The sequence below is a fragment of the Rhincodon typus genome, unplaced genomic scaffold (assembly GCF_021869965.1).
Source record: "Rhincodon typus isolate 14 unplaced genomic scaffold, sRhiTyp1.1 hic_rhity00002596, whole genome shotgun sequence".
NCBI classification, from domain to species: Eukaryota; Metazoa; Chordata; class Chondrichthyes; order Orectolobiformes; family Rhincodontidae; genus Rhincodon; species Rhincodon typus.
In genome coordinates, this window is record NW_025968234.1 from 1 (window position 1) to 25,000 (window position 25,000).

General features: G+C 39.5%; 1 protein-coding gene across 1 annotated transcript; it reads left to right on the top strand.

Moving 5' to 3' along the window:
- Nucleotides 1-3: 3 nt before the first annotated feature.
- katnip (katanin interacting protein) lies at nucleotides 4-23,762 on the top strand (the record flags this gene model as incomplete). The annotated part of the gene is made up of 11 exons (XM_048593273.1): nucleotides 4-511; nucleotides 3,981-4,189; nucleotides 6,737-6,806; nucleotides 7,773-7,950; nucleotides 10,086-10,251; nucleotides 15,026-15,189; nucleotides 15,715-15,779; nucleotides 18,274-18,384; nucleotides 22,360-22,499; nucleotides 22,808-22,909; nucleotides 23,368-23,762. Coding segments are annotated over 11 exons (1,914 nt in total), but the record flags the coding sequence as incomplete, so codon positions are not given.
- Nucleotides 23,763-25,000: the final 1,238 nt, after the last annotated feature.

Below are 25,000 nucleotides of genomic sequence, written 5' to 3' on the forward strand. Positions count from 1 at the left end.
GAAGAGGAAAAGGAAGAGCATACAACTGACCTTGAAAGAGATGATGACGGGAGTGATGATTTTGAAATTCCAGTTTTGCCTTTTGGCTGTCATTTAGTTATTAATATAACATCAACTTGGGGTGATAGACATTATGTTGGACTTAATGGGATAGAAATGTTCAGTTCAAGTGGAGAACCTGTACAAATAGCACAAATAAGAGCAGATCCAGCAGATATTAACATCTTACCTGCTTATGGCAAAGATCCAAGAGTTATTTCAAATTTGATTGATGGTGTAAACAGGACGCAAGATGATATGCATCTCTGGCTTGCACCTTTCACTCCAGGAAGGCCCCATTTGATCTATATTGACTTTGTAAATTACTGTCACTTGGCCATGATTCGAATTTGGAATTACAACAAATCGAGAATACATTCTTTCCGTGGTATTAAAGATGTTGAAATCTTATTGGATGGGAAACTGATCTTTCGAGGAGAAATAGCCAAGGCATCGGGAACTTTAAATGGAGGTAACTTATGTTCTATTCATTGTTTTTCTCTGTACTGTGTTTAAATTGATTCGGTACAGGTAGGCAAATAATGTTTTCTTATTCTTGTTAGCATCAAGTAAACAATTATTCAATCAAGTTGCAGCATTACATTTGGCAACAATAGTCAATACTAATTATATCGTTCATGCAACATTTAAAACCAACTTTTCTTTGCACCTTATTCATTCAACAACATCCTTATATTTAATTCCTTTCTTCCTTATCTCTTTATTTGAAGTGTATCTGTGCTACTTAAGTTACTCCCTTTGTGATAATGCATCCCACCTTTTAACCACTCCCTGGGCAAGGAGGTTCCCCCGAATTCCATTTTTATATTCATTGGTGACTATTATTTATTTATAGCCTTTGTTTTGGATTTGTGAACGGTAAAAACATTTCCTTGTTGTTTATCTTGTAAAACCTATTCATAAACTTCTAGATCTGTCAGATCTTTTTAAAGGAAAATATTTTTGAAAGAATATTACAAGAAGGTAAGTACTTTTTTAAGTAGGCATGCGGAAGTACACTATTGGATATTATTGAAAAACGAAACATTTTGTTTAGGTTTTTCACCTGCACTCATCAAGGCAATTCATGAGAAACACCAATGTAAAGGGAAAACAGCCTTTTTACTGTATGAGAAGATTGAGCTTGGATTGATTGGCAAGTGCACTCTGAATGATACAGATATTTTCATGGAGAATGCCGCAGTTAGATAATTGCAATTAACTGAAAGCTTTGTTCAGATTTATAGTGGGTAGATTGGTCATGGCATTACCCTGAGAAATGAACCACAGAAGGCTGTTGCTATTTTGTTAGGCTGAAACAAGTGTAATGTGTGTACATGTTTTTTCTGTCTGTAAGGACAAGCTCTGTGTGTTAGTTTATGTAAGCTTCCAGCACACGCAAGTGCAGCACTCTACGAGCCTGACTGACAATCTTAAATTATTTGTCAGTGTATATCTCAGTGCACTCTGGATTATTTAGCAAATGAGGTCCAATCATAGAATCATGTTGGATACTGTGGGTGGAATCTCATAGGGCGCTAAATGATGTGGGCAGTGATGAGAAATCTCACTGGGCCTCACAGAAGGAAATGCTCCATGAAACTCAATAAAATTGACACTTAGCCAAAATTTGACAAGACTTAGCCCTACGTATTTTGAGTTTTGCACAAGAGAGTTATTGGGCAGAGGTGAGTGTTGTGATGATCACTGAGGAGAAGGTACTGGAAAAGCTGAAAGGTCTGAAGGCAGATAAATCACCCAGATCAGATTGACTACACCCCACGGTTCTGAAGGAGATAGCTGAGGAGATCATGCATGCATTGGTGGTGATCTTTCAGGAATCACTGGAGTCAGGGAGCCAGAGCCAGATTGCGGGATATTTGGAAATGCATGTTAAAATAGTCAACAAGACTTCGTCAAGGGAAGGTCATGCCTGAAAAATCTGATAGAATTCTTTGAGGAGGTAATGAGCAAGTTAGACAAAGGAAAGCCCGTGGATGTGATCTGTTTGGATTTCCAGAAGGCCTTTGACAAGGTATTGCACAGGAGGCTGCTAAATAAGATAAGAGCCCAAGGTGCTGGGCTGGATACAGGATTGGCTGACTGGCAGTTGACAGAGATGGAGATAAAAAGGTTTTTTCAGGATGGCAGCTAGTTTCGAGTGGAACTCCACAGGAATCAGTGTTGAGACCAGAACTATTCACATTATACATTTATGATCTGGAGGAAGGAACTGAGGACATCGTTGTTAAGTTTGCAGATAACACAAAGATAGGTGGAGGGACAGGTAGTGTTGTGCAGGCAGGGAGGCTGCAGTAGAACCTGGACAGGCTAGGAGATTGGGCAGACAAGTGGCAGATGAAATAAAAAGTGGGAAAGTGTGAGATTATACACTTTGATATGAAGGATAGGGGTGTAGACAATGTTCTAAATGGGGAAGGCTTCAGAAATCTGAAGTACAAAGAGACCTAATTCAGGATTGTCTTAAGGTTAACAAACAAGTTCAGTTGGCAGTTAGGAAGGCAAATGCAATGTCAGCATTCATTTTGAGAAGGAAGGAAGACAAGAGCCAGGGTGTACTGCTGAGGCTGTATAAGATTCTTGTCAGGCCACATTTGGAATATTGAAAACAATTTTGGACCCCGTATCTAAGGACGAATTCTGGCCTTGGAAGGGGTCCGGAAGAGGTTCACAAGAATGATCCTAGGGAGGAGGAGATTGTCACATGAGGAATGGTTGAGGACTCTGGGTCTGTACCGGATGAAATTTAGAAGGATGAGGGCGGAATCTGATCGAAACTTACAGAATATTGAGAGACCTTAACAGAGTGAACCTTGATAGAGTGATAGAGAAGGTGTTTCCTCTATATTCTCTATCAAGTTCCACCACCTCCACCCCGAGTCCTGAGCTGGCTCACCAACAACACTCTCGCTGCCACTCTTCCTCCACCGCCTCCCCACTACCTGCACTGGACCCACCAACACAGGAGTCACTGCTCTTTAGGCATCATCTCTTCACCAACTCACCAATGCCGCTGTCAAGTCTCCTGCTGAACCCACACTCGTCACGCAACCAGGAGTCCCCGGCTCTGCTACCGCCATTGCCTCGCCAATATCTGGGAGTCCCTTGCTCCGCTACTGGCTCAATGACTCCAGAAGTTCCTGCTCTGGGCCTACTGCCTCCAGGAGTCTCTGCCTCTACTGCCAGGCCGGGCCAACCCTGCACCAAGAGTCCTACTCTGGCTGCCCTCCTCGAGTCATCACCACCTTTAAGAGTCTGCTGCTGCCTCTGATCGCTGGAGAAGCTTTGCCATCGAACACTGGGAGGACAGTGTTCCACCCCGAACACTGGGAGGACACCTTTGCTGCACTGCCACCACCGCCACTCCCACTCTTGCTGCCGTGCCAATGCCACCGACTAACCTGCAAATGAAAACAAAAGAAAATCAAAAGAAAAGAGCAGAAATGAAAAGAAAAAAACCCAAAGAAAGCAGGTGGGAGCGGTGAGCCCCAGGCAAGAGCCCACATGCAGCCCTGCTACTCTGCTGCCATCCTAGAACCATCTTGCAAATTATCCTGATGAGTGTAGGATAGAAAATTTGATAAAATGTGTTTTTAACCTCATTCCTATCTACCTGCACAAGTCTCTGCAGGTTGAAGTCCAGTCTGGAGGCTAGAGCAAGTTTTGCCTAGTCCTCTGGCATAGGAAGGGGAGTTAATTTAATTGTTTTAATAACTTTACAAGTGAAAACATTGTTTTTGATGGTCGTAGAAATAAAACATTGAAAATGTGATTCTAATAGACTTTCCATATCTATTGTTTATGTGCAGAACCTTTTCACCCTGCTGCGAATTTTTTTTGTTAACTTTGCAGCTGTTTTAATTTGTTTATGTTGAGGAAATATTTCTTCTGGACCCACTTGTTTTTGTTCCTTATTCCAGCTCTGGAACAGTTTGGAGATACTATACTTTTCACTACAGATGACGAGATTCTGGATGCAATGTCTCAATACGATGAAACGTTTGCAGCTAATATTGATTATACTCAACCGCTCACATTTGAGGAAGAACTCAATAGACCTAGTACTGCAGATGGTGAAGGAGATGAGAGGCCATTCACACAGGCCGGCTTTAGAACAGAGGGTGAACGGGTAAGTCTATAAGTGGTGACTTCAGCACCCTGGACACTGTCACTTCCAGAAATAACTCTGGTTTTAATACCACATAATAGATCTGTTTGAAAAATTTAAGCCCTTTGGATTAAAGTGGCAGTGACTGCATGGATGCAGAATTCTCCATGGCTTAGAAATGTGGTGTTTGCCTGGCTGGTGGAAAGTGTGTAGTCATATCCCTCGGTGATAGTGATGGGACTTTTTAATATATATTAATGAGCTGGACTTGCATATATAGAGCATAATTTGCACGTGAAATACAACTTGTAAATATTATGCATAGGCAGAAGGATGGTAACCAACTTCAGAAGGGCATAGATAGATTGGCAAAACAGGGGAGATTTGCAGTGGATGAAAGTTAATGTAATTAAGTGGCATGATTAATTTTGGTGGATAAATGAGAAGCAGGAGTGTAAAGGAAATAGGATCATTTTAGAGGGGGTTGAGAAACAAACCTTGGGAAGGCACACAATGACAGTTGCGTAGGACTTCAAGAAGGTTACTTAAAAAGTACAGATGCTTGGCTTTATAATTAGACACTTAATTCTGTTTCATTATTAAATTCAAGCTTCATCATCTGCCATGGTGGGTTTCATATCCAGGTCCCCAGAACAATTCTGGGTTACTCGTGGAGGATAATATCACTAGGCCATTGCTGAGCCTGGCAGAAGGAGTTCAGTGATGGGGCAGGCAACTTGGGCATTTGAGAGGGGTAGGAACACCACCTTCAAATGCCCCCTTTCCACACTTCTCCGCAAGGTCTACTCCTCTTCTCTGTGGATCCTCCCCACTAATAAGCCCGATCCCTCTCCTGTCTCTCACTGTCACACTTTCCCTGGTTGCCATGAGACCAGCTGGAATTACCCTGGTTCTGAACTCTGAGACTTTGAATCTGGAGACTGAGTGTAGTCACAGTCCTGACCAGTGCTGCTACAGGGACTTCAGGTGCTGGATGTCAGTTGGCTGTGAGGTGGGCCTTTCTCCTGAGTGAGGGTTAGAAGTTCCATCTCCAACAAATGAACATTCCTTAGAGCATTAAATGATTGTGGGGCAGTTGTAATTGAGGATGCACTACCAGGATGATGGTGTAGGGAAACCCTGCCATTCGGAAAATCCTGCCCATAGAGTATGAAAGCAAAGGATTTGTGTTAAACATTTATAATAAAATAAATTGGTTAGGCCCCAGTTTGAATTGTGATCAGTTCTGGGCAGCACACAAGAGGAAGCCTTGCATAAGGTGTAGAGGTGATTTACTAGATAGTTATCATCGAGGGATGAAAGACTGAAATTGGATGACGAGACTTGAGAAACTGTTTACCTCCTTAGTCCTGGGCAATACTTCTTCTTCAGTCAACATCATTAAAACAGGTTTTCTGAATGTTATCGCATTGCTGCTTGTAGGAGTTTCCTTTGTACACGTTGGCTGCTGCATTTCCTACCTTGCAATTTTAATAACTTAGGTAATCTGTTTCAGTGATATCCTTTCTCTCTTTCTCTATTTTTCTCCAATTCGATCCTGTGTCTCTTGCAAGGAGTAATTGCAGTAGATTTAGGCACTTTTATCGTCCAATCGGCAAAGAAAATACTTACTATTTGTGCTGAGAATTTGGGTTCCAGAGTTGAAAAGTAGATTTTGGAAGGGATGCATTTCATCTTAAGAGCAGAAGGCCCTGCCGTTGTTGCCAGTATTAACATACATTGTGGATGAAATTGCTTGTGTGTAGCTAAAAGAAAAAAGAATTACATTAGCAAAACCTACATCGCGCTACATCACAGCAAAGCACAATAATGAGAGATGGAAAATAGAGAAAGAGCCTTGGGTCTTCATGCTCCCTTCCTAGCACAGATACAGCCAATGGATATATAATGTGACTATGTCCTCTAAAACGTTTCCTGTATCAGGTGTTGATGATGTATCAAAGGAAAAGTAGGTGAGACAACTATTCTACGAATTAATTAATTCACCTTTAAGTTCAACACTTAAAGGAATGCTACTAATGGAATGTTGCCACTCGGTTTGTGTATGGGTGATGAAAACTCATACCAACTGTTGCCCACAAAATATTTTTTTAGAGCACTCGGGCAGGTTTAATGCAGGATCACAGTAGAGAAAGCTTAAGTTATCAAAATGATTGATTATTGAAAGCCTATTGGGTTTACTAAGAAGTCACATGAACCAGTATGGTAGAAACTGGCCAATCCAGTGATCGTGACATAATCAGCAGATTTAATGATTACAACTTCGCCAGACAGGATGGTCAATGTAACAATTCTTAATTTTTTTTAATTACAAAAAGCAACTTTTATTTTTAAGATACTTGATGTGTCTGGTAAACATCACCATAGTTTTTATTTTGGCATAATCTGTTAGCAAAGTATTACTGTTGCAATTAAACCAATCTGATGGAAATGTAGCTAATAATAGTGATAATCGTGATGTTAGAAGTGGCCTCAAACGATTCATAAATGTAGCCTTTTGAGATAACAGCATGTAGTCTCTTAACTACTTAAAATTGGTATTTGCAGGAGCAAGAACAAGCCCCATTCCTGTTGGGTGGAACAGCCAGTCAGATGCGAGGGGAGTACACTGGGAAATGTAAGTATGGGTTGACCGAGCAAAGTTCTGATTATATCAGGGTTACGTTTGAAATTAATTCTTGGTCTTATAGAGTCCTGATGAATCTTAATGAAATTTAAATGTATCTGTCAGATTTTTCTAGTTTAATGGTACATTATTACAGTACAATATTACAGTACAATAGTACAATATTACAGAAAGGATTCTAGTTCGATTTTGCTGTGCACTGGATATCCAACCCAGTGGCAACAAAACAACGTTTCTCCTTGTCAGTGTAATTCCGCTGAGAACCAGCCACCTCTTATTAAAATCTCGGCACACTTGGCACACTCCAGTGACTGACTGCCTGCAGGAGCAGACCAAATCCATGTGCTAGAATAGGGAAGAATGCCTGAAGGGAATATGTCAGAACATTTCTGTTTTATGGTCTACTGGTATCAGTACAGAGGGAGATGCTCAAATAGAAAGAGGAAACGTTGGCACAAAAACAAGGATATCTCCATTGCCTCTGCAGCTTCAGCTAGGGAAAATGGTAGGTGTGCAGGCTGACTTTCACCACACTCTTTAGGGTCACCAGTCTCCACAGCCATATTTGCAGGATTTCAGAGAGATGTCAGTGTCAGATAATGGCTGGACTGCGATTTCTTGCAGTGGCTTGGCCTATTTCTGCTCCAGTTGGCTGGTGTGGTCACTTAACAAGCTGGCTTGAATCCAGAGTTGCCAGGCTGAAATTTCAATTTATCAGGGCATCCTCCTGTTGGATTTCCCATTTTCTTTTCCAGGAATGACTGACAATTTTAACACAACTGGAGTTCCGGGCTATCTGATTTTGATACATCACAGTTTCACTGTAGCTTTAAAATATTGTGTTGAACTGGTACGAGGTTGTGTGTACCTCTTCTTGTTTATGAATTATGTGTGTTTGTGTATTTAAAAATTAACATTTTGTTATATAGACTTGAAGTTTCTCTCTTTGAATTCCAGGTATACAGCTAAATTTCACTGTTACTTGGGGAGACTGTCACTACCTTGGGTTGACTGGACTGGAAGTTGTAGGCAAAGATGGTCAGGCACTACCTGTCACAATGGATGATATTGAAGCTTCACCGAGAGATCTAAATGAATTGCCAGAGTATAATGAAGACAGTAGGACATTAGACAAGTATGTCTTATTCATTAACTTGACAATAAAATCAATTCAGTGATTATATTGCTATTTAAAATACATGCTCAGATGTTCATAAATCATATACACATTCCAAAACCTAAACGTGATTCACCTCTGATCACTGTCATCTGTTACAAGTGACCCAAATGTCTATTTTATGTATACTTGTTGATTTGTCCTTTTTGAACTTTGTTGGTTTTGGAAAATGTTGTTCCCTGTATCTTGGCCTCCTAAGTAGACAGATCTGGCAGTAAGTCCCACGACAGGCTTGAGCACAAAGTCAAGGTTGACACTGCTGTGTAGTACTGAGGGAGTGCTGCACTGTCAAAAGTGCCATATGCATGCTTGGGTAGATGCAAAAGAACTCGTGGCAGTATTTCAAGGAAAAGCAGGGAGTTATTTCCAGCCAATATTTATCACTCAATTAATAGTGCAAAAACTGATTATCTGGTCATTATTGCATTGCTGTTTGTGGGAACTTGCTATATGCGTTTCCTACATTACAATAGTTACCATGCTTTAAAAATACTTGTTTGGCTTTAGAGCACTTTGAAATATCCAGTGGTCATAAGAAGTGCTACACTAAAAAAAAATAAAATTTCAGTTCACTAAAATTTGTTCCTATCCATATCTTCGGGTAGCAATTAATGAGGCATGGTATTTAAACCTGTATGGTTAAGGTGAATTCATAACATGCATTTAGGCAATCGGAAAGACAGATTAACAAAAATTTGACGTTTAGCCTAAGGCTGTATATTCAGATTCTTATCAATGGAAATATTCCAATTCAGAGCAAGTATTCTCTTATTAAGCCAACAATATTGAATGTAAAGGAAATGAATCAGTATTAGAAAAAAATAGTTTTCCATAGCAGCATACTCGATAATTGATACTGTATGGGAGAGGAAGGAGACCAGATCTCCACTCCATTTATAAATGAGTGTGACGAGTGATAAATAGCATTATAAAATCCCAACACTTTTAAAAGCCAGAAAAAGCCACCGCATGTGATGAAAAAAGGCACACAGGTAGGAGTAGGAGATTCAATGAGCACCAACTTCCTAAACTCTGATAAAGCTCAGCACATTAGTGCAAGAAACAAGGTTGATGGTTTTGTATGTTCTTGAATGCTAAGTGGATTCTCCATTTAATCCAAATAACTTCACCATCATAAAGACCAGTTTAGAAAAGTCCATGTGACATTAACAAGTATCTTAATTTGCTTGGGCACAGCATTGGATAAGGGCTGTGGTCACATCCTAGGTGTAGTACCAAAGGAAATATGTACAATAGCTACCTGTCACATCTAGCCAAGTTGTTGCAGTATCTGCTTGACTGGAAGGTTACCAGCTCCATAAACTTAATCCCTAAAGCTAGGTTAATTCTATCCCAGCTGATTAAATCTTTTTCACCATCTAATTCTTGTTTCCTTCCTTTACCACCTTTACCTCCAGCCCCTGTTACAGTCCTTTTTATCCTCTTTCTTTTTTTGCAATCTCTCTCTCACACATTGTTTTATTCAATTCTTACAGTGCATGCCATCCTGTTTGTGTCTCTTCTTGCTGTTTCATTGGCATCACCATTTTCTTCTGATTCATTCCTCTTCTTTCTCATTCACACTCTCAATCTCTGTGTCATTATTCCCCAAGCCGTTTCTACCACTCTGTCCATCTCTGTGTTTATGGATGCACCCTCTGTTTCTTGACTTCCTCCAACCAGTTTATGTACTCTTGCACGTGTTAACCCTGCATTTCCCCTTCTTTCTCTGTAACTCACTTATTTTCACTCTGCTCTCTATCTTCTTCCACATGTGTCCTTTTCATTTACCTAAAAATAACAGAAACATTCTGTTTGCAAGATTATAAAAATAGTTTTTGTAGTTATCAACCTACTCCAATGCACCTTGATTTTTGCATACTTAAGTCTCCCCTTCAGATTCTGTTTGCTGTTTTACGCGGTGGTTGAGGATGAAATTGAAATGAAAAATGAAACACAATGAAATTGAAGGGAGCAGGGAATTTACGTGTTCAAAAACAAGAAGGTCAAGGAGACAGCTTAGATACAAAGTAAAAATTCAACCTAACCATAGTTTAAAGGGCTAATTGATGCCTGGTACTTATTTGTTAAAGGCTAATTGATGGCATTAACATCACTTCGGAAGATGAACACATGTGGCTGATTCCTTTCACCTATGGAGAGAATCACACCCTCACAATCAATTTCAATAGACAACAGACTATTATTGGACTTCGCTTCTGGAACTATAACAAGTCGCCAGAAGATACTTACAGAGGGGTAGGTCTTTGGAAAGGGTTTTCAGATGGGATCTGGGAGAGCGTAAAAGACAGATTTTATTCTAATTTACATGTTAAGCAGTGATATAATTTGACAATTTGATGATGTAATTTCCTAGTTCTTCTTAAATTTAGATAAAGCGTACATTGTCATCACGAGAGATAAACTTTGGTATCTTATCGCAGTAACAAATAGTTAGTTTGTTGCCTGTCTTGAAATTATCTCATGCCTACTTAGGGTATCTTAGAACACATGAAAACCAATAGGTTACTTTTGAAATTATATCATTGTGTAGCCAAATGCAACAACCGACCATTGTATGGGTAAATTTTTCTGATACAAGCTGAGCATAAATGAGGAAGAAAAACAGTTTGAAACACTCAGTAACTCATTCGGCAATTTGTTCTGAGAATTCTGTACTTTTAACAGTATCGTGGGACTACAGTGGACATCAAAACAAAAATAAAGTGAACAATAATAATGCCATAACTAAAGTTTTGGAATCAATTTTGCAAATGAGAATTAATAATATTTACACAATACCTTCTTAGCTCTTGCTCTGCCTCAAACTTCCAAATCACATTCATCTTATGAAGAAAAATTATTCAAATGTAGCGCTGTGCCTAGAATTAGTTGGAGGCAGTGATTCTGACCAACAGACAACATAAGGAAGTGTCCCAAGTCCACAACTTCAGAAGCTGCTTCCCTCTTTAAATGCGCATACCAGGCATTTTTTTTATTCACTCATTGGACTTGGACATTGCTGGCTGGCCAACCTGAAACGTTAGCCTTTTTGCTCCTATGATGCTGCTTGGCCTGCAGTGTTCATCCAGCTCTGCACCTTGTTGTCTCGGATTCTCCAGCATCTGCAGTTCCTACTATCTCTGTCTCTCATTTATTGCCTGTCCCTGGTTGCCCTTGAGACGTTGGTGATGATCTTCTTGAACTACTGCAGTTCATGTGCTCCAGTACCAAACTCAGGACTGGACTTGGATCTTTATCGCAGACCTGAATGGGGAAGATATACAACTTCCCTGCCAGGCAAAGCCTGTCAGAAAGCGATATCACACTAAAAAGCATCCAAAAAACTGAGTTTACTTAGGTGCCTCCTGCCTCTAATATCCTGCTTATGGCTGCCATTTCTCTTGTGAATTTGGGCTTAGAGAGTGACAGTAAGCTGATGTGGCATGGAAATTAAAATGTCCTAAGTTCTATGCTGCAAAGGGCAGAATTGTTTCCCTTTTTCTTGTATCATTGCTAGATGGTGGAGTTTAAAAACAGGGAGGTTATGTTGCAGCACTATAGGGTACTGGTGAGGCCACATTGGAAAACTGAACAGTTTTGGTCTCCTTGCTTGAAAAAGGATGTACTGGCATTGGAGGGGGTGCAGAGGAAGTTCACTAAGTTGATTCCGGAGTTGAAAGGTTGGCTTATGAGGAGAGATTGGGTAAACTAGGGCTATACTCATTGGAATTCAGAAGAATAAGGGCAGGGGGAGATTATAGAAACATATAAAATTATGAAGGGAATAGATAAGATCGAAGCAGGGAATAGATAAGATCGAAGGAGGGAATTTGTTTCTGCTGGCGAGTGAAACTAGAACTAGGGGGCATAGTGTCAAAGTAAGGGGAAGCAGATTTAGCACTGAGCTGAGGAGGAACTTCTTCCAAAAGGTTTTGAACCTGTGGAAGTCCCTGCTCAATGAAGCAGTTGAGGTTACCTCATTAAATGTTTTTGAGGCAAAGATAGATAGATTTTTGGAGAGTAAAGGAATTAATGGTTATGGTAAGTGGGCAGGGAAGTGAAGCTGAGTACATGAAAAGATCAGCCATGATCTTATTGAATGACAGAGTAGGTTTGAGGGGCCAGATGGCTTACTCCTGCTTATATTTATTAAGTTCTTATGTACTCTGTGCCACTCTAAGATAAAATCAGCCCCAAGTTATCAATATATTGTTCTAGGAGTGATCTGCAATAAAAATATACAATGACTCACAAACTATGGATCTTGTACACAAATATAGCACTTTCAATTGTCAAGTTATGGTGCTTCCTTAGACATGCTCTACTTATAGTTCCACCTTTATATTGCTCATTGCAATTTTCATAAGAAATTTGGGTGTCAATTTAACTTTAGAAAGTGGAAGGCAATATCGTGCTTGAAGCATTGCTCCCAGGTAAAACCATCTCTCTTGGATGCATTGGTGAAAGGGTTTCTGTGGGATTTCCTGAGCATTTCATGAACTTGAAACAGTTCGTGCAAAAAGCTGTTAATCACGCTTTTCACGATGCAGTTATGATTTATTACTTTAGTATTTTTTTACCCAGGACCCCTTCTCCCAGAATTCAATAGAAAGCATTATTCCGTCTATATGGTTTGCTCCTTATGCATCTCAGTAGGATGCCCCTAACTTGTTTTCTTCCAAGACAGAAAAGCCTAAGTCAGCTCGCCTTTTCTGATAAGTCAGACTCTTGACACTAGGGATGAACTTCGTCTCTTCCCTGCACTGTCTGCCTTGCTTGTTTCTTCAATACTAAAACTGGGCACAATGTTCAAATAATGATCTAACCAGAGCAGTTTGACGACTAGTTTCTCAGATGTGTCTTGACTTTTCTAAGTGAACATGTGATTAGCTTCTGTGATTGCTATGCCACAGTAGATTTCCAGATTCAGTTTACTAAGACTCCAAGGCCATTTCCCTTGGTAAAAAGATTGGTAAAAAACTAGTGTAGGCCCTTTACACTCTGAAATGGGGAAATTTATAATGGGGAACAAAGAAGTGGCTAACAAACTAAATTCATACTTCCGTTCTGTCTCCACAAAGGACGACAGGAATAACGTAACAGAAATGATGGAGAACACAGTCTTTAGTGGGAGGGTGAAACTGAAGCAAATAGGTATTAGGAGAGAAATGTTGTCAGAGGAATTTATGAGATTGAAGGCTGCTAAATCCCCAGAGCCTAATAGTCTACATCCCAGCATACATAAGGAAATTGCCCTAGAAACAGTGGGTGCATTGGTGGTTATCTTCCAAGATTTCTCAGACTCTGGAACAGTTCCTACAGATTGGAAGGTAGCTAATATAGCCCTACTATTTAAGAAGGAAGGTAGACAGAAAACAGGGAATTATAGACAGTGAGTATGCCATCAGTAATGGGGAAGGTGCTGGAGTCCATTATCAATGATTTACAGCAGAGCACTTAGAAAACAGCGATAGAATATGACATAGCATGGATTTACAAAAGGGAGAGCATGCTTGACAAATCTACTGGAATTCTTTGAGAATGTAACACGGAGAATTGATTGGGGGAACCAGTGTATATGGTTTATTTGGACTTTGAGAAGGCTCTTGACAAAATCCCACAAAAGAGATTGATGTGTAAAATTAAAGCACATGGGATTGGAGGATAGTGAATTGAGATGGAGAGAAAATTGTTTAACAGTTTGGAAACAAAGACCAACAATAAATGGGTCTTTTTTTGAATGGCAGGCAGTGACTGGTGGGGTGCTGCTGGGCACTAGGTTCGCAGCTATTCACAATATATGTTAATGGTTTAGATGAGGGATCTAAATGTAATATCTCAAAATTTGTAGATGACAAAAGTTGGGTGGAAGGGTGAGGTGTGAGGAGAATGCAGAGATGTTGTAGCGTGATTTGAGTGAGGGGGCAAATTCATAGCAGATGCAGTATAATGTGGATAAAAGTGAGGTTATCCATTTTGGTAGCAAAAATAGGAAGGCAGATTATAATTTGAATGGCTGTAAATTGAGAGGGAATTGAAAGCAAATACACAGGTGCAGCAGGCAGTAAAGAAGACAAACCTTATGTCACTCTAGCGAGTGGATTTGAGAACAGAACAGGATGTCTTGCTGCAATTATACAGGGTATTGGTGAGGCCACAGCTGGAATATTGTGTATAGTTTTGGTTTCCTTATCTGAGGAAGGAGGCTCTTGATATAGAGGGAGTACAGCGTACGTTTCCCGAATTGATTCCTGGGATGACAGAACTAAAGTATTAGGAGGGATTGAGTTGGTTAGGATTGTAGTTTTGTAGCTCAAAATGAAGTTTTGAAGAATGAGAGGGGAAATGTCATAGAAACCTAGAAAATTCTAACGGGACAGGTTAGATGCAGGAAAGATGCTGCCAATGGAGGGGGGTGTCCAGAACCAGGGATTATAGTTTAAGAGGCAACCCTTTTAAGACTGAGATGATGAAGAGAAATTTGTTTACCCAGAGAATAGTGAGCCTGTGGAATTCACTACCACAAAGTGGTTGAGGCCAAAACGTTAAGTGTTTTCAAGAAGGAGGCAGACCTAGCCCTAGTGACTAAATGGATCAAGGAATAGTAGGGGTTCAGGAGCAGGGCAGCATTAGGGTCTTGAACTCGATGATCAGTTATGATCATTATGAATGACGCATCAGACTCATGGGGTTGAATGGCCTACTCCTCCTTTCTGTGTATGTTTTTATGAATTTCAACAGTTTGTAAAGTATGCATGTCACTTTCCTTACTTTCCATATGCAATACTTTACGTTTTTCTGCACAAATTGTAATCTGTAACCAGTGAATAATTGTAACATTTAAGTAAAAGCATTTTTCACTTCTGAATAAAATTTATGGACGTTGTAGGAGACAAGATGTAACTAACATTTAATGCTACGTTTACATCTGTAGTTTCCTTAACTGATCTTCACCAACAGTCTAATATAAATCCGGGAAAAGAGAAAGAAACTGTTTGGTAAAGTGGTATTTCCTTTAAATCTTAACTAGGCAAAAGTTGTCCATGTTACCCTTGATGGATACTGCATTTCACCACCAGAGGGCTTCCTCCTCCGAAAAGGGCCAGGCGTATGCCATTTTGACTTTGCTCAAGAAATTCTCTTTGTAGATTATCTCCAGAGGACCAGCAAAGTAGCAGCAAAGCAGCAAACTGGGTAAAAGCATTTCCATTATATATTTTCTTGTACATTATTTTGAAATTGTTTTAAAACCAGCATAGACAGGCCAAGACAATTCTGAATTTCTCACAGCTCCAATAACATTAAAATATAAAATTGATAAACACTAAAAGCCATATGAGTTTTCTCAGCAGCAAATGTTTATTCCTTTTTAGTTGCAAACACACGAAATCTAAGGTGACAATCTTTAGGTTAGATTTGTTTGTGTTAATTTAGTTATGTTTGAAACTATATAATCGTGAAATTATATGAAATATTATGTTAAACCTTTTAAGAATAAATGGTGACTTTCCAACTATTCATTATATGTTTGTTTTACAAAAGTTGGTTTGTTGATTTAAAACATTTTGTAAGTTAGTAAGATTGCAATTGTGGAAGCTGCAACCAATCATTCAGTATCATTAGCATAATGTATTGATGACAATATAGGATGTTCCCTGTATCCTAATATACATACTAAATTCTGCACATTTCTGAATTGCACACTAATATTTTTGATAGGAACTGTCTTAGGAACGTGGAACAGGCTAGTATGGATTATGAATCTCCTTTGATGCCATGTGGCTGTATCCTTTAACTTCAGGAAGTCTGCTACCAAAAGAGTGTTACTCTCACCCTAATAGTGTATGGGTTTGGAATTTCCTTGTGACTTTCACTTGGGCAACAGAATGAAACTAAATAACCCAAATGATCATTGAATTTAATCACGAGTTGTGCCCTTTAAGCTGGAGTTTCCACAATCTATTATTCTATTTCAGATGTAGATATTTTTAATCATCCTGTCATGGCACATGTCAGGAGCAGAAGGGACTTGACCCCACAAAGGTAGGGACATTACCAATATGCCACAAGAGTCCTCATGATCTCTGTCACCGAGACTGACCATGTCTTCAAGTTGGAAAGGAGTTTATGCCATTTGTGCCCTTTGGGAGCATTCATCATGGGTGACTATGCATCAATAACCATGTTAGTCCACCATTAATTATCTGTAGCTGCAGTAACTAGAGATCAATTACAGCCTCGCTTGGATCTGATTCTCATACTAATCAATAATTACGCTATCTTCAATTTCATTAGTCCAAATTCGGTAAATTGATCTATTCTTGGTACATGAAGCCATTGACCAATTAGTAAAAAACAATTCAGGAACAAAAACAAAGTTGCTGGAAAAGCTCAGCAGGTCTGGCAGATTCTGTGAAGGAGAAAACAGTTAACGCTTCAGGTCCGGTGACCCTTCGTCAGAACTGGGCCCGAAATGTTAACTCTGTTTTTTCCTTCACAGATGCTGCCAGACCTGCTGAGCTTTTTCAGCAACTTTGTTTTTGTTCCTGATTTACAGCATCCGCAGTTCTTTTGGTATTTTTTAGTAAAAAAAATTAATTGGCCTATTTGTGCAGCTGCAGCAATTACTTAAGTTCAGTTTAAATATAAACACCTACCCCCCATTTAAATCTTCAGTAAAATAAATATAAATGCCTCCCTTTTTAATGGTTCAGCAGGTCGCAGTCTTGCCTCTGGGGACGGCATGGTGGCTCAGTGATTAGCACTGAATCCGCAAATTCCTCTTGGTGGTTAGCACTGCTGCCCACAGCGCCAAGGACCCAAGTTCGATTCCAGCCTCGGGCGACTGTCTATGGGGAGTTTGCTTATTCTCCCCGTGTCTGCGTGGATTTCCTCTGGATGCTCTGGTTTCCTCCCACAGTCCGAAGATGTGTAGGTTAGGTGGATTGGCCATGCTCAATTGCCCATAGTGTCCAGGGATATGCAGGCTAGGTGGATTAGCTATGGGGAATGCAGGGTTACAGGGATAGGGTAGGGGGTGGGTCTGAGTGGGAGGAGTGCTGTGGACTCAGTGTGCCAAATGGCCGGCTTCCACACTGTTGTAGGAATTCTTTGAATCTGAGTTGCAAGGTCCCTGGAGAGGAAAATCAGTAAATACAATAAATGAGACCGTTGAATCCAATGGCCATACCCCTACCTCTGGGCCAGAAGGCCTGAGTTGACTTTCCCCATGCTCCAGAGCTAGGTCTGAACAAGTTGCTTTTTAAAAAGATAAAATAAGTTTGAACAGAAAAATGGACATCACTCCGTTTCAGCAAATCAAGCACACTGTACAGCACGTTCTGGGATGGACTTTACCGATTGCTATGGTCTGTGGTGATCAACAGATCAAACTCTTCTCCCTTCTCAAAATGAGTTCTCATTTTAGTTTATCTTGCTGAATTGCATTAAATGACTAATGACCACATTTAGTGTGAGCAGAAGTGCGGACATTTTGGGCCAAATGGTCTGTTTCCACACTGTAGAGATTCTGTGGAAGTAGTTCTAAAAATAAGTTGACTATCTATTTTGAATCCTGTACTGTTCTCAGCCAGTAGACTGTTTATCTTGAAACAAATATAGTGCTGTTATGAAATGTGTAAATTTGATTGAGTGCAGATGTGTATTAAGAGTATGTATATTATGACAGATGCAAATCCAATATGTTTCAAGTTCTAACGCAGGTTATTTAAACAATAAAACTTTAATTAATACAAGCAGTCTGTTTTAGATATGCAAGACTTTTTCTTCTTGCTTAAAATATCCTTGGTTAACTTGTGTAAATTTGGAATTACTTTGACAATGTTAATAAATGCATAAATATTATATTTGTGTGAGAGTCCTGTAATTACTATTTTAATACCAGCATAACCTTGTTTAAAGTACTTTGTTGAATTAACAGGCATAAAAGTTTCAAGTAAAAACATTTGTGAGCTAATATCTTTGTAAAGACGAACAAACATATTAGCAGTAAATTTGGAAGTATTTAAATTCCAGTGCTTTAATGAAGTGATTTATAATCCAGGGTACCAAAAATAATTCTTAACAAAAGCTTTTGCATTTAGTTGGCAGTAGATTTTATGCTTCATTTATCTTTTGTTTAAAATAAGTCCTATTGTTAAATATTATGTTGGCATTTGAACATTAACAAGAAATATTGTGCTAATACTAGTAAAAAATTAGTCTGATATTTTTTCATGCTCACGACTAGATTACTTTCCTTGATCTAGTTTCTGCCAGTTATTTTCCAGCTACAGTTGCTGACAAGCTGGGGAGATCCTTACTACATCGGTCTTAATGGACTAGAATTCTATGGTGATAATGGAGAAAAAATTCTTTTGACAGAGAATAGTATCCTTTGCCAAATCAAAAAGTCAAATTATTGATTAGCTTTCTGAATAATATTTGCAATTAAAAAATCATTCCAGTACTGCTGCCTTTTAACAAAGCTGAGGCATTGTTTAATCTGATGCAAGGGTGAATATTTTAGACTATGCCTAACTTCTTTTATAGCACAAATATTTTTAATTGTCAATATGAAAGGAACTATTCAACTTTCTGAAGAAGTGCTTATGGTTGAATCTCTACATACTCTTCCAATTTCTCTTCAATCATTCAAGACTGCCCAACCTTGCACGTACTTTCTGTTCTACTGACTCCTGCCTTGTGTATTCCCTATATCTCTTCTCAATGCACACCCACTTCATCTATAAACAATTTCAGTCACCTAGGTTTAACTCTGGGATTCCCTCTTTGAAACACACAGCTTATTCCTTGCCTCCTATTCACCGTACTCCTTTTTAGGAGAAGTTTGAAAATCTATTCCACGTGTCAATTGATGCTAAATTAGTAACAAATAGTTGTCAAAAATTTGTTATCGAAAGGCATTGAGGGATATGGGGAAAAGGCAGATGTATGGAATTAAGCCACAGATCAGCCTGCTAATTGCTTAAGGTTCAGACATAGACTGGGACTGTCATAGTGTTAAGAGATTGGATGGGGAGTGTTATGTAAATCCTGTTAAGCATGCACAAGAAAGCTTTCTTATTCAATATGTGGATGTGCCCACTAGAGAAGGAGTAATACTTGACCATCTGATGAAGGGTGTAAGCCTGAAACGTTAACTTTCCTGCTGCTCTGATGCTGCCTGACCTGCTGTGTTCCTCCAGCTCCACACTGTATTGAATCTGACTCCAGCATCTGCACTTCTTGCTATCTCTATACTTGACCTTCTGTTGGAAATAAGGCAGGGCAAGTTACAGAGTTATCAGTCGGGGAGCACTTTGGGTCAATTGATCATAATTCTATTAATTCTAAAATAATTATGAAAAGTTAAAGTTCTAATTTGGAGGAAGGCCAGTTTTGACAGTATTAGACAGCAAGTTTAAAAAGTTGATTTGGAGAGGCTGTTCACAGGTCAAGGGACGATTGGGACGTGGGAAGCCTTTAAAAATGAGATACTGAGAGCGCAGAGGCAGTATGTTCCTATTAGTGTGAAGGGCAAGGCTGGTAGGTGTAGGGAATGCGGGATGACTACAGAAATTGAGACTCTAGTCAAGAAAAAGAAGGAGGCATATCAGGTACAGACAGCTGGGATTGAGTGAATACCTTGAGGAGTTTAAGGGCAATAGGAGTATACTTAAGAGGGAAATCAGGAGGGCAAAAAGGGGACATAAGATAGCTTTGGCAAATAGGATTAAGGAGAATTGAAAGAGGTTCTAGAAGTATATTAAGGGCAAAAGAATAACTAGGGAGAGAGTAAGGCCTCTTAAAGATCAACATAGCTGTCTATGTGTGGAACCACAGGAGATGGGTGATTTCGCGTCAGTAGTTACTGTGGAGAAGGACATGGAAACGAGGGTGCTTGGGGAAATAAATAGTGATGTCTTGAAAAGAGTTAATATTGCAGAAGAGGAGGTGCTGGATGTCTTAAGATGCATAAAGGTAGATAAGTCCCCAGGACCTGATCAGCTGTTTCCCAGAATTCTGTGGGAACCTAGGGAAGAGATTGCTGGGCCCCTTGCTGAAATATTTGTATCATCAATAGCCATGGCTGAGGAGCTGGAACATTGGAGCTTGGCTAATGTGGTGCAGTTATTTAAGACAGGCTATAAAGAAAGGCTAGAGAACTATAGATCGGTGAGCCTTACATCAGTGGTGGGTAAGGTGTTGGAGGAGATTTTGAAAGACTGGATTTGCATGCATTTGGAAAGGCAAGGACTGATTAGGGGTAGTCAACATGGCTTTGTGTGTTGGGAATTGTGTCTCACTAACTTGATTGAGCTTTTTGAAGAGGTGACAAAGAAGATTGATGAAGGCAAAATAGTAGACGTTGTCTATATGGACCTCAGCAATGCATTTGACAAGGTTCCGCATAGTAGATTGGTTAGTAAGGTTAGATCACATGCGATCCAGTTGGAGCTAGACAATTGGATACAAAATTGGTTAGAAGGTAGGAAACTGCGAGTGGTGGTAGAGGGTTTTTTTTTTGGACTGGAGGCGTGCGACCAGGTGTGGCACAAGGATCGGTGCTGGGTCCACTGCTTTTCATCATTTATATAAATGATTTTGGAGTGAATACAGGAGGTATGGTTAATAAGTTTGCAGATGACCCAAAGTAGATGATGCAGTGGACAGTGAAGAAGCTTATCCCTGAGTACAACGGGACCTTGACAGATGGGCCAATGAGCCACGGAGTGGCAGATGGACTTTAATTTAGATAAATGTATGGTGTTGCATTTGGTAAGGCAAACCCAGGCAGGACTTACACAGTTCATGGTAGGGTCCTGGGAAGTGTTGCCGAACAAAGAGACCTAGGGGTGCAGGTGCATAGTTCCTGAAGGTGGAGTCGCAGGTAGACAGGGTGATGAAGAAGGCATATGGCACATTTGCCTTCATTGGTCAGAACATTGAGTATAGGAGTTGGGATATCATGTTGTGGCTACACAAGACATTAGTGAGGCCATTTTTAGAATACTGCGTACAATTCTGGTTGCCCTTCTACAGGAAGGCTATTGTTAAACTTGAGAGGGTGCGGAAAGCTTTACAAGGATTTTGCTGGGACTGGAGGGTCTAAATAATATAGAGGGGCAGAATAGGCTGTGGCTTTTTTCCCTGGAGCATTGGAGACCGAGGGGTGACCTTATAGAGGTTTATAAAATCATGAGATGCATGGATAGGGTGAATGGCCAAGGTCTTTTTCCTCGGGTGGGCAAGTCCAAAACCGGAGGGCATAGGTTTAAGATGAGGGGAATAAGATTTAACAAGGACTTGAGAGGTAACTTTTTTATGCAGAGGATGGTGTATGTACGGAACAAGCTGCCAGAGGAAATGGTGGTGGTGTGTACAATTACAACATTTAAAAGGCATCTGGACTGGTATATGAAAAGGAAGGATTTAGCCAAATACTTGCAAATGGGACTAGGTCAGATTGGGATGTCTGGTCAGTGCAGATGAGTTAGACCGAAGAGTCTGTTTCTTTGTTGTATGACTCTAAAAATAGCCCCTGTTCCTAAAACTAAAATGCTGTAAATTAAAGAGGACTTATCAGAAAGTTTGACGAAACTAGAGGCAATTGAATTTCCAAACTCTAACACCTCCGAGATCAGGGTCAGAATGAATTGAGCCATGAACTGCAAGTCTTTTTTTTTAATGTTTTACTGTAAGTGAATTCATATAAAACTGTAAATGTGGCTCCTAACTTCAAAAATTTAGTTAATTTGAATCTTTAGATTCTGGATTTGTTAATCTTATTTTGTGTGTTTGCTGAAAGCATTTTTGGTATATTTGCTTTTTAGTTTCTTACAAACCAACTCTACAGCCCTGAAATAATTTGTAGACTACGCTTGAATGCGCTATTTCCTCTGTGCTAATGACCCATGCGTGGCCAATTTTACTCCCTGTCCTCAGTTCCCCTTCAGTCACTATTTGTCGTTTGGAATTGATGGATCTTGATTAACGGGAATGAATTATTGGCCTATTTGTTTATATTAAGGTCATACCCCATATAAAACAGGGTATATATTGTGTGTATAAAGAAAAGATACCAGTCAGAGCACAGGAAGGCAGGGCTACCAGTCTTACTACTGCAATACATATCATTCATTTGGATGCAGCCAAAATATGAACTTGTTCACAATGTTTTAATTGTATGTGCTGAATCATGATTAGTGAAGAATTGCAGTTTCATACTTGCTGTTGATTAAATGTAGCTAAGCAATCTATGTCCACTGTCATCTATTGAATTATAAAGAAAAATGATTGTTACTGTTGAAGTTTGATCAAATAAATTTGTTGTTCAGAATATTCTTAACTCTTCATTATCAGACATTTCTGCTTTTCCAGATAGTGTGAATGTTTTAGAAAGTGTTTCGGGAGATGTTCGAACGCCAGAAAAATTAATTGATGGAATAAATGACACAAATGACGGGAGACATATGTGGTTAACTCCAATTCTTCCTGGTTTGGTAGGAAACACATTTTCTCTCCAGTGGTTGTTCTATCTTGAAAAGAATAAAATCTGATTAATTATGTGCACCTCTTGCTGCTTATTTGATTGTCTTTGGTATAATCCTGTCAGAATATCGATAAGGTTTGTTTTGTGAAGCTGGACAACTGTGGATTGATGATAAAAGGTAATGCTGTATCAACTATGTTAATAAACTATTAAGAGTTTGCCATTCTCATCATTGCAATAAAAACTACTCACACTGATCCATATGTTGTTGTGAATGCAATTAGAGTTCATGAATCTAAAATACTCTTGCTGTTGCAGGTAAATCGGGTTTATATCATTTTTGATCAACCCATTGCTGTATCAATGATTAAACTCTGGAATTATTCGAAAACCCCTCAAAGAGGGGTCAAAGAATTTGGGGTATGTCATCTTAAGTATGTTAAAGTAATTAAAGTTATTGCTTGCATGCTTCTTAGTAGCCAACGTTTATACTGGATCCACATTCGTCACCAGCATGATCATCTAATTTATATAACATAATCATACCTTTTCAGGAATCTCTCTGTAGCAGGCCTCTTTTTTTGCAGCTGATGTTTGTTATGAAAAGATCTTAAGTGCATTATTGTTGATGCTACGACTGGAAAGCATAGCGAGTGAATTTTGGTCAGCAGCCACATCTTTTAAAATAGAATTAAATAAACAATCTAACTGGGGAGTTTAATTAATGAAAATTGCATCACAATTGTCATTCAGAAATATAATGAAACAGTTTTTGTTTACAGTTTTACGTCAGCATATTTACTGTGATATATCGATGTAAAATTATTTTGGTGTTCAGTATTGTCTGTGATATTATTTCATATTCCGTTGTTTCACAGCTGCTTGTTGATGATTTATTAGTCTACAATGGAATCCTAGATATTGTGTGTCATGTGGCCCGTGGTATCCTGCCAACTTGTGAACCTATTATCCCATATCATACAATCCTTTTCACCAGTGATGAGAAGATTACACATAGAGAGAGACATACTCTTATAAGGTACATCAAATCAAGTAGAGTATTTATTGTTGCTAAATAAGGTTACTCTGCCTCATATTTGTGGGATAATCGAATATAGTCCTGCTTTGCTGGATAATGGAGGAGAAGTATTGGAAGAAATTTGTGACTACAGAGTGCACAGTGGACAGGTAAGGGAAATTTCATTTGCCTGCCACTTCAACACACCCTCCTGTTCCCTGGCCAACATCTCTGTCTCAGGCTTGCTGCAGTACTCCAGAGAAGCTTAGCGCAAGCTGGAAGGTCACCACCTCATTTTCCATTTGGGGACTCTGCAGCCTTCTGGACAGTATTGAGTTCAACAACTTCAGGGCTTGACCTCTCCCATGTCCTTACCCCAACCCCCACACACCGGGCCTTGTTATCACAGTCTGGTATTACACACAAACCATTGCTAGCCACTAATTTTTTTTCTAAAGAAGGGTCCCAACCCAAAACGTCAACTTTCCTGCTGCTCTGATGCTGCCTGCCCTGTGTGCTCCTCCAGCTCCACACTGTGTTATGTCATCTAATATAGCTAGTTTGCTTTCCAGACACCTTTTTGTTTACAAAAATGAGATGTGTTGGGTATCCCATGTTTTATTTTACTTAACAAAGCTTTTGTTTTCCATTCATTGAAATTCGTAGTCTGAGTTTGAATTGATACGAGGTGATGTATCATTTTCAAATAAAACTTGGTTCACACAGTCTTCCTTCGGTTTGATATCTCAGTTGGAGGTGATGGACTAGTGGTACTACCGTTAGACTGTTAATCCAGAGACCCAACTAATGTTCTGGGACCTGGGTTTGAATCTGTCTCAGCAGATGGTGGAATTTGAATTCAATGAAAATCTGGAATTAAGAATCTAATGATGACATTGAAGCTGTTATCAATTGTTGGAAAAACCCATCCGGTTCTCTGATGTCTTTTAGAGAAGGAAACTGCCATCCTTACCTGGTCTGGCCCACAAGTGACTCCAGACCCACAGCAATGTGGTTGACTCTTAACTGCCTTCTGGCCAGATAGGAATAGATAATAAATGCTGATCTAGCCAGTGATGTCTACATCCTGTGAATGAATTTTAAAAAATCAGGCATATACTATCAGTTCCCAAAAGAATATTTTAAAAAAACACGAAAACAGAAAAAAAAAACCCACAAAAGCTCAGCAGTTCTGGCAGCATCTGTGAAGAGAAAGCAGAGTTCGTTTCAAATTTAGTGACCCCATTTCAAAACTGATAGCAGTTAGGGAAAAGGTGCTGTATATGCTGATGATGATGGGCTGGGGTAGGGGAGGTGAGGACCGAGCAGGTAGGTGAAGAGGGATTGATCAATTGACCAATTTGGCCAATTCCCTTATACTTTGCCCATAGCCCTGTAAAGATTTTCATTTTCAAATATTTATGCAGTTTCTTTTGGAATTGGCTTCTATCACTCTTTCAGGCAGTAAGTACACTCCACATCTTTAAAAACTC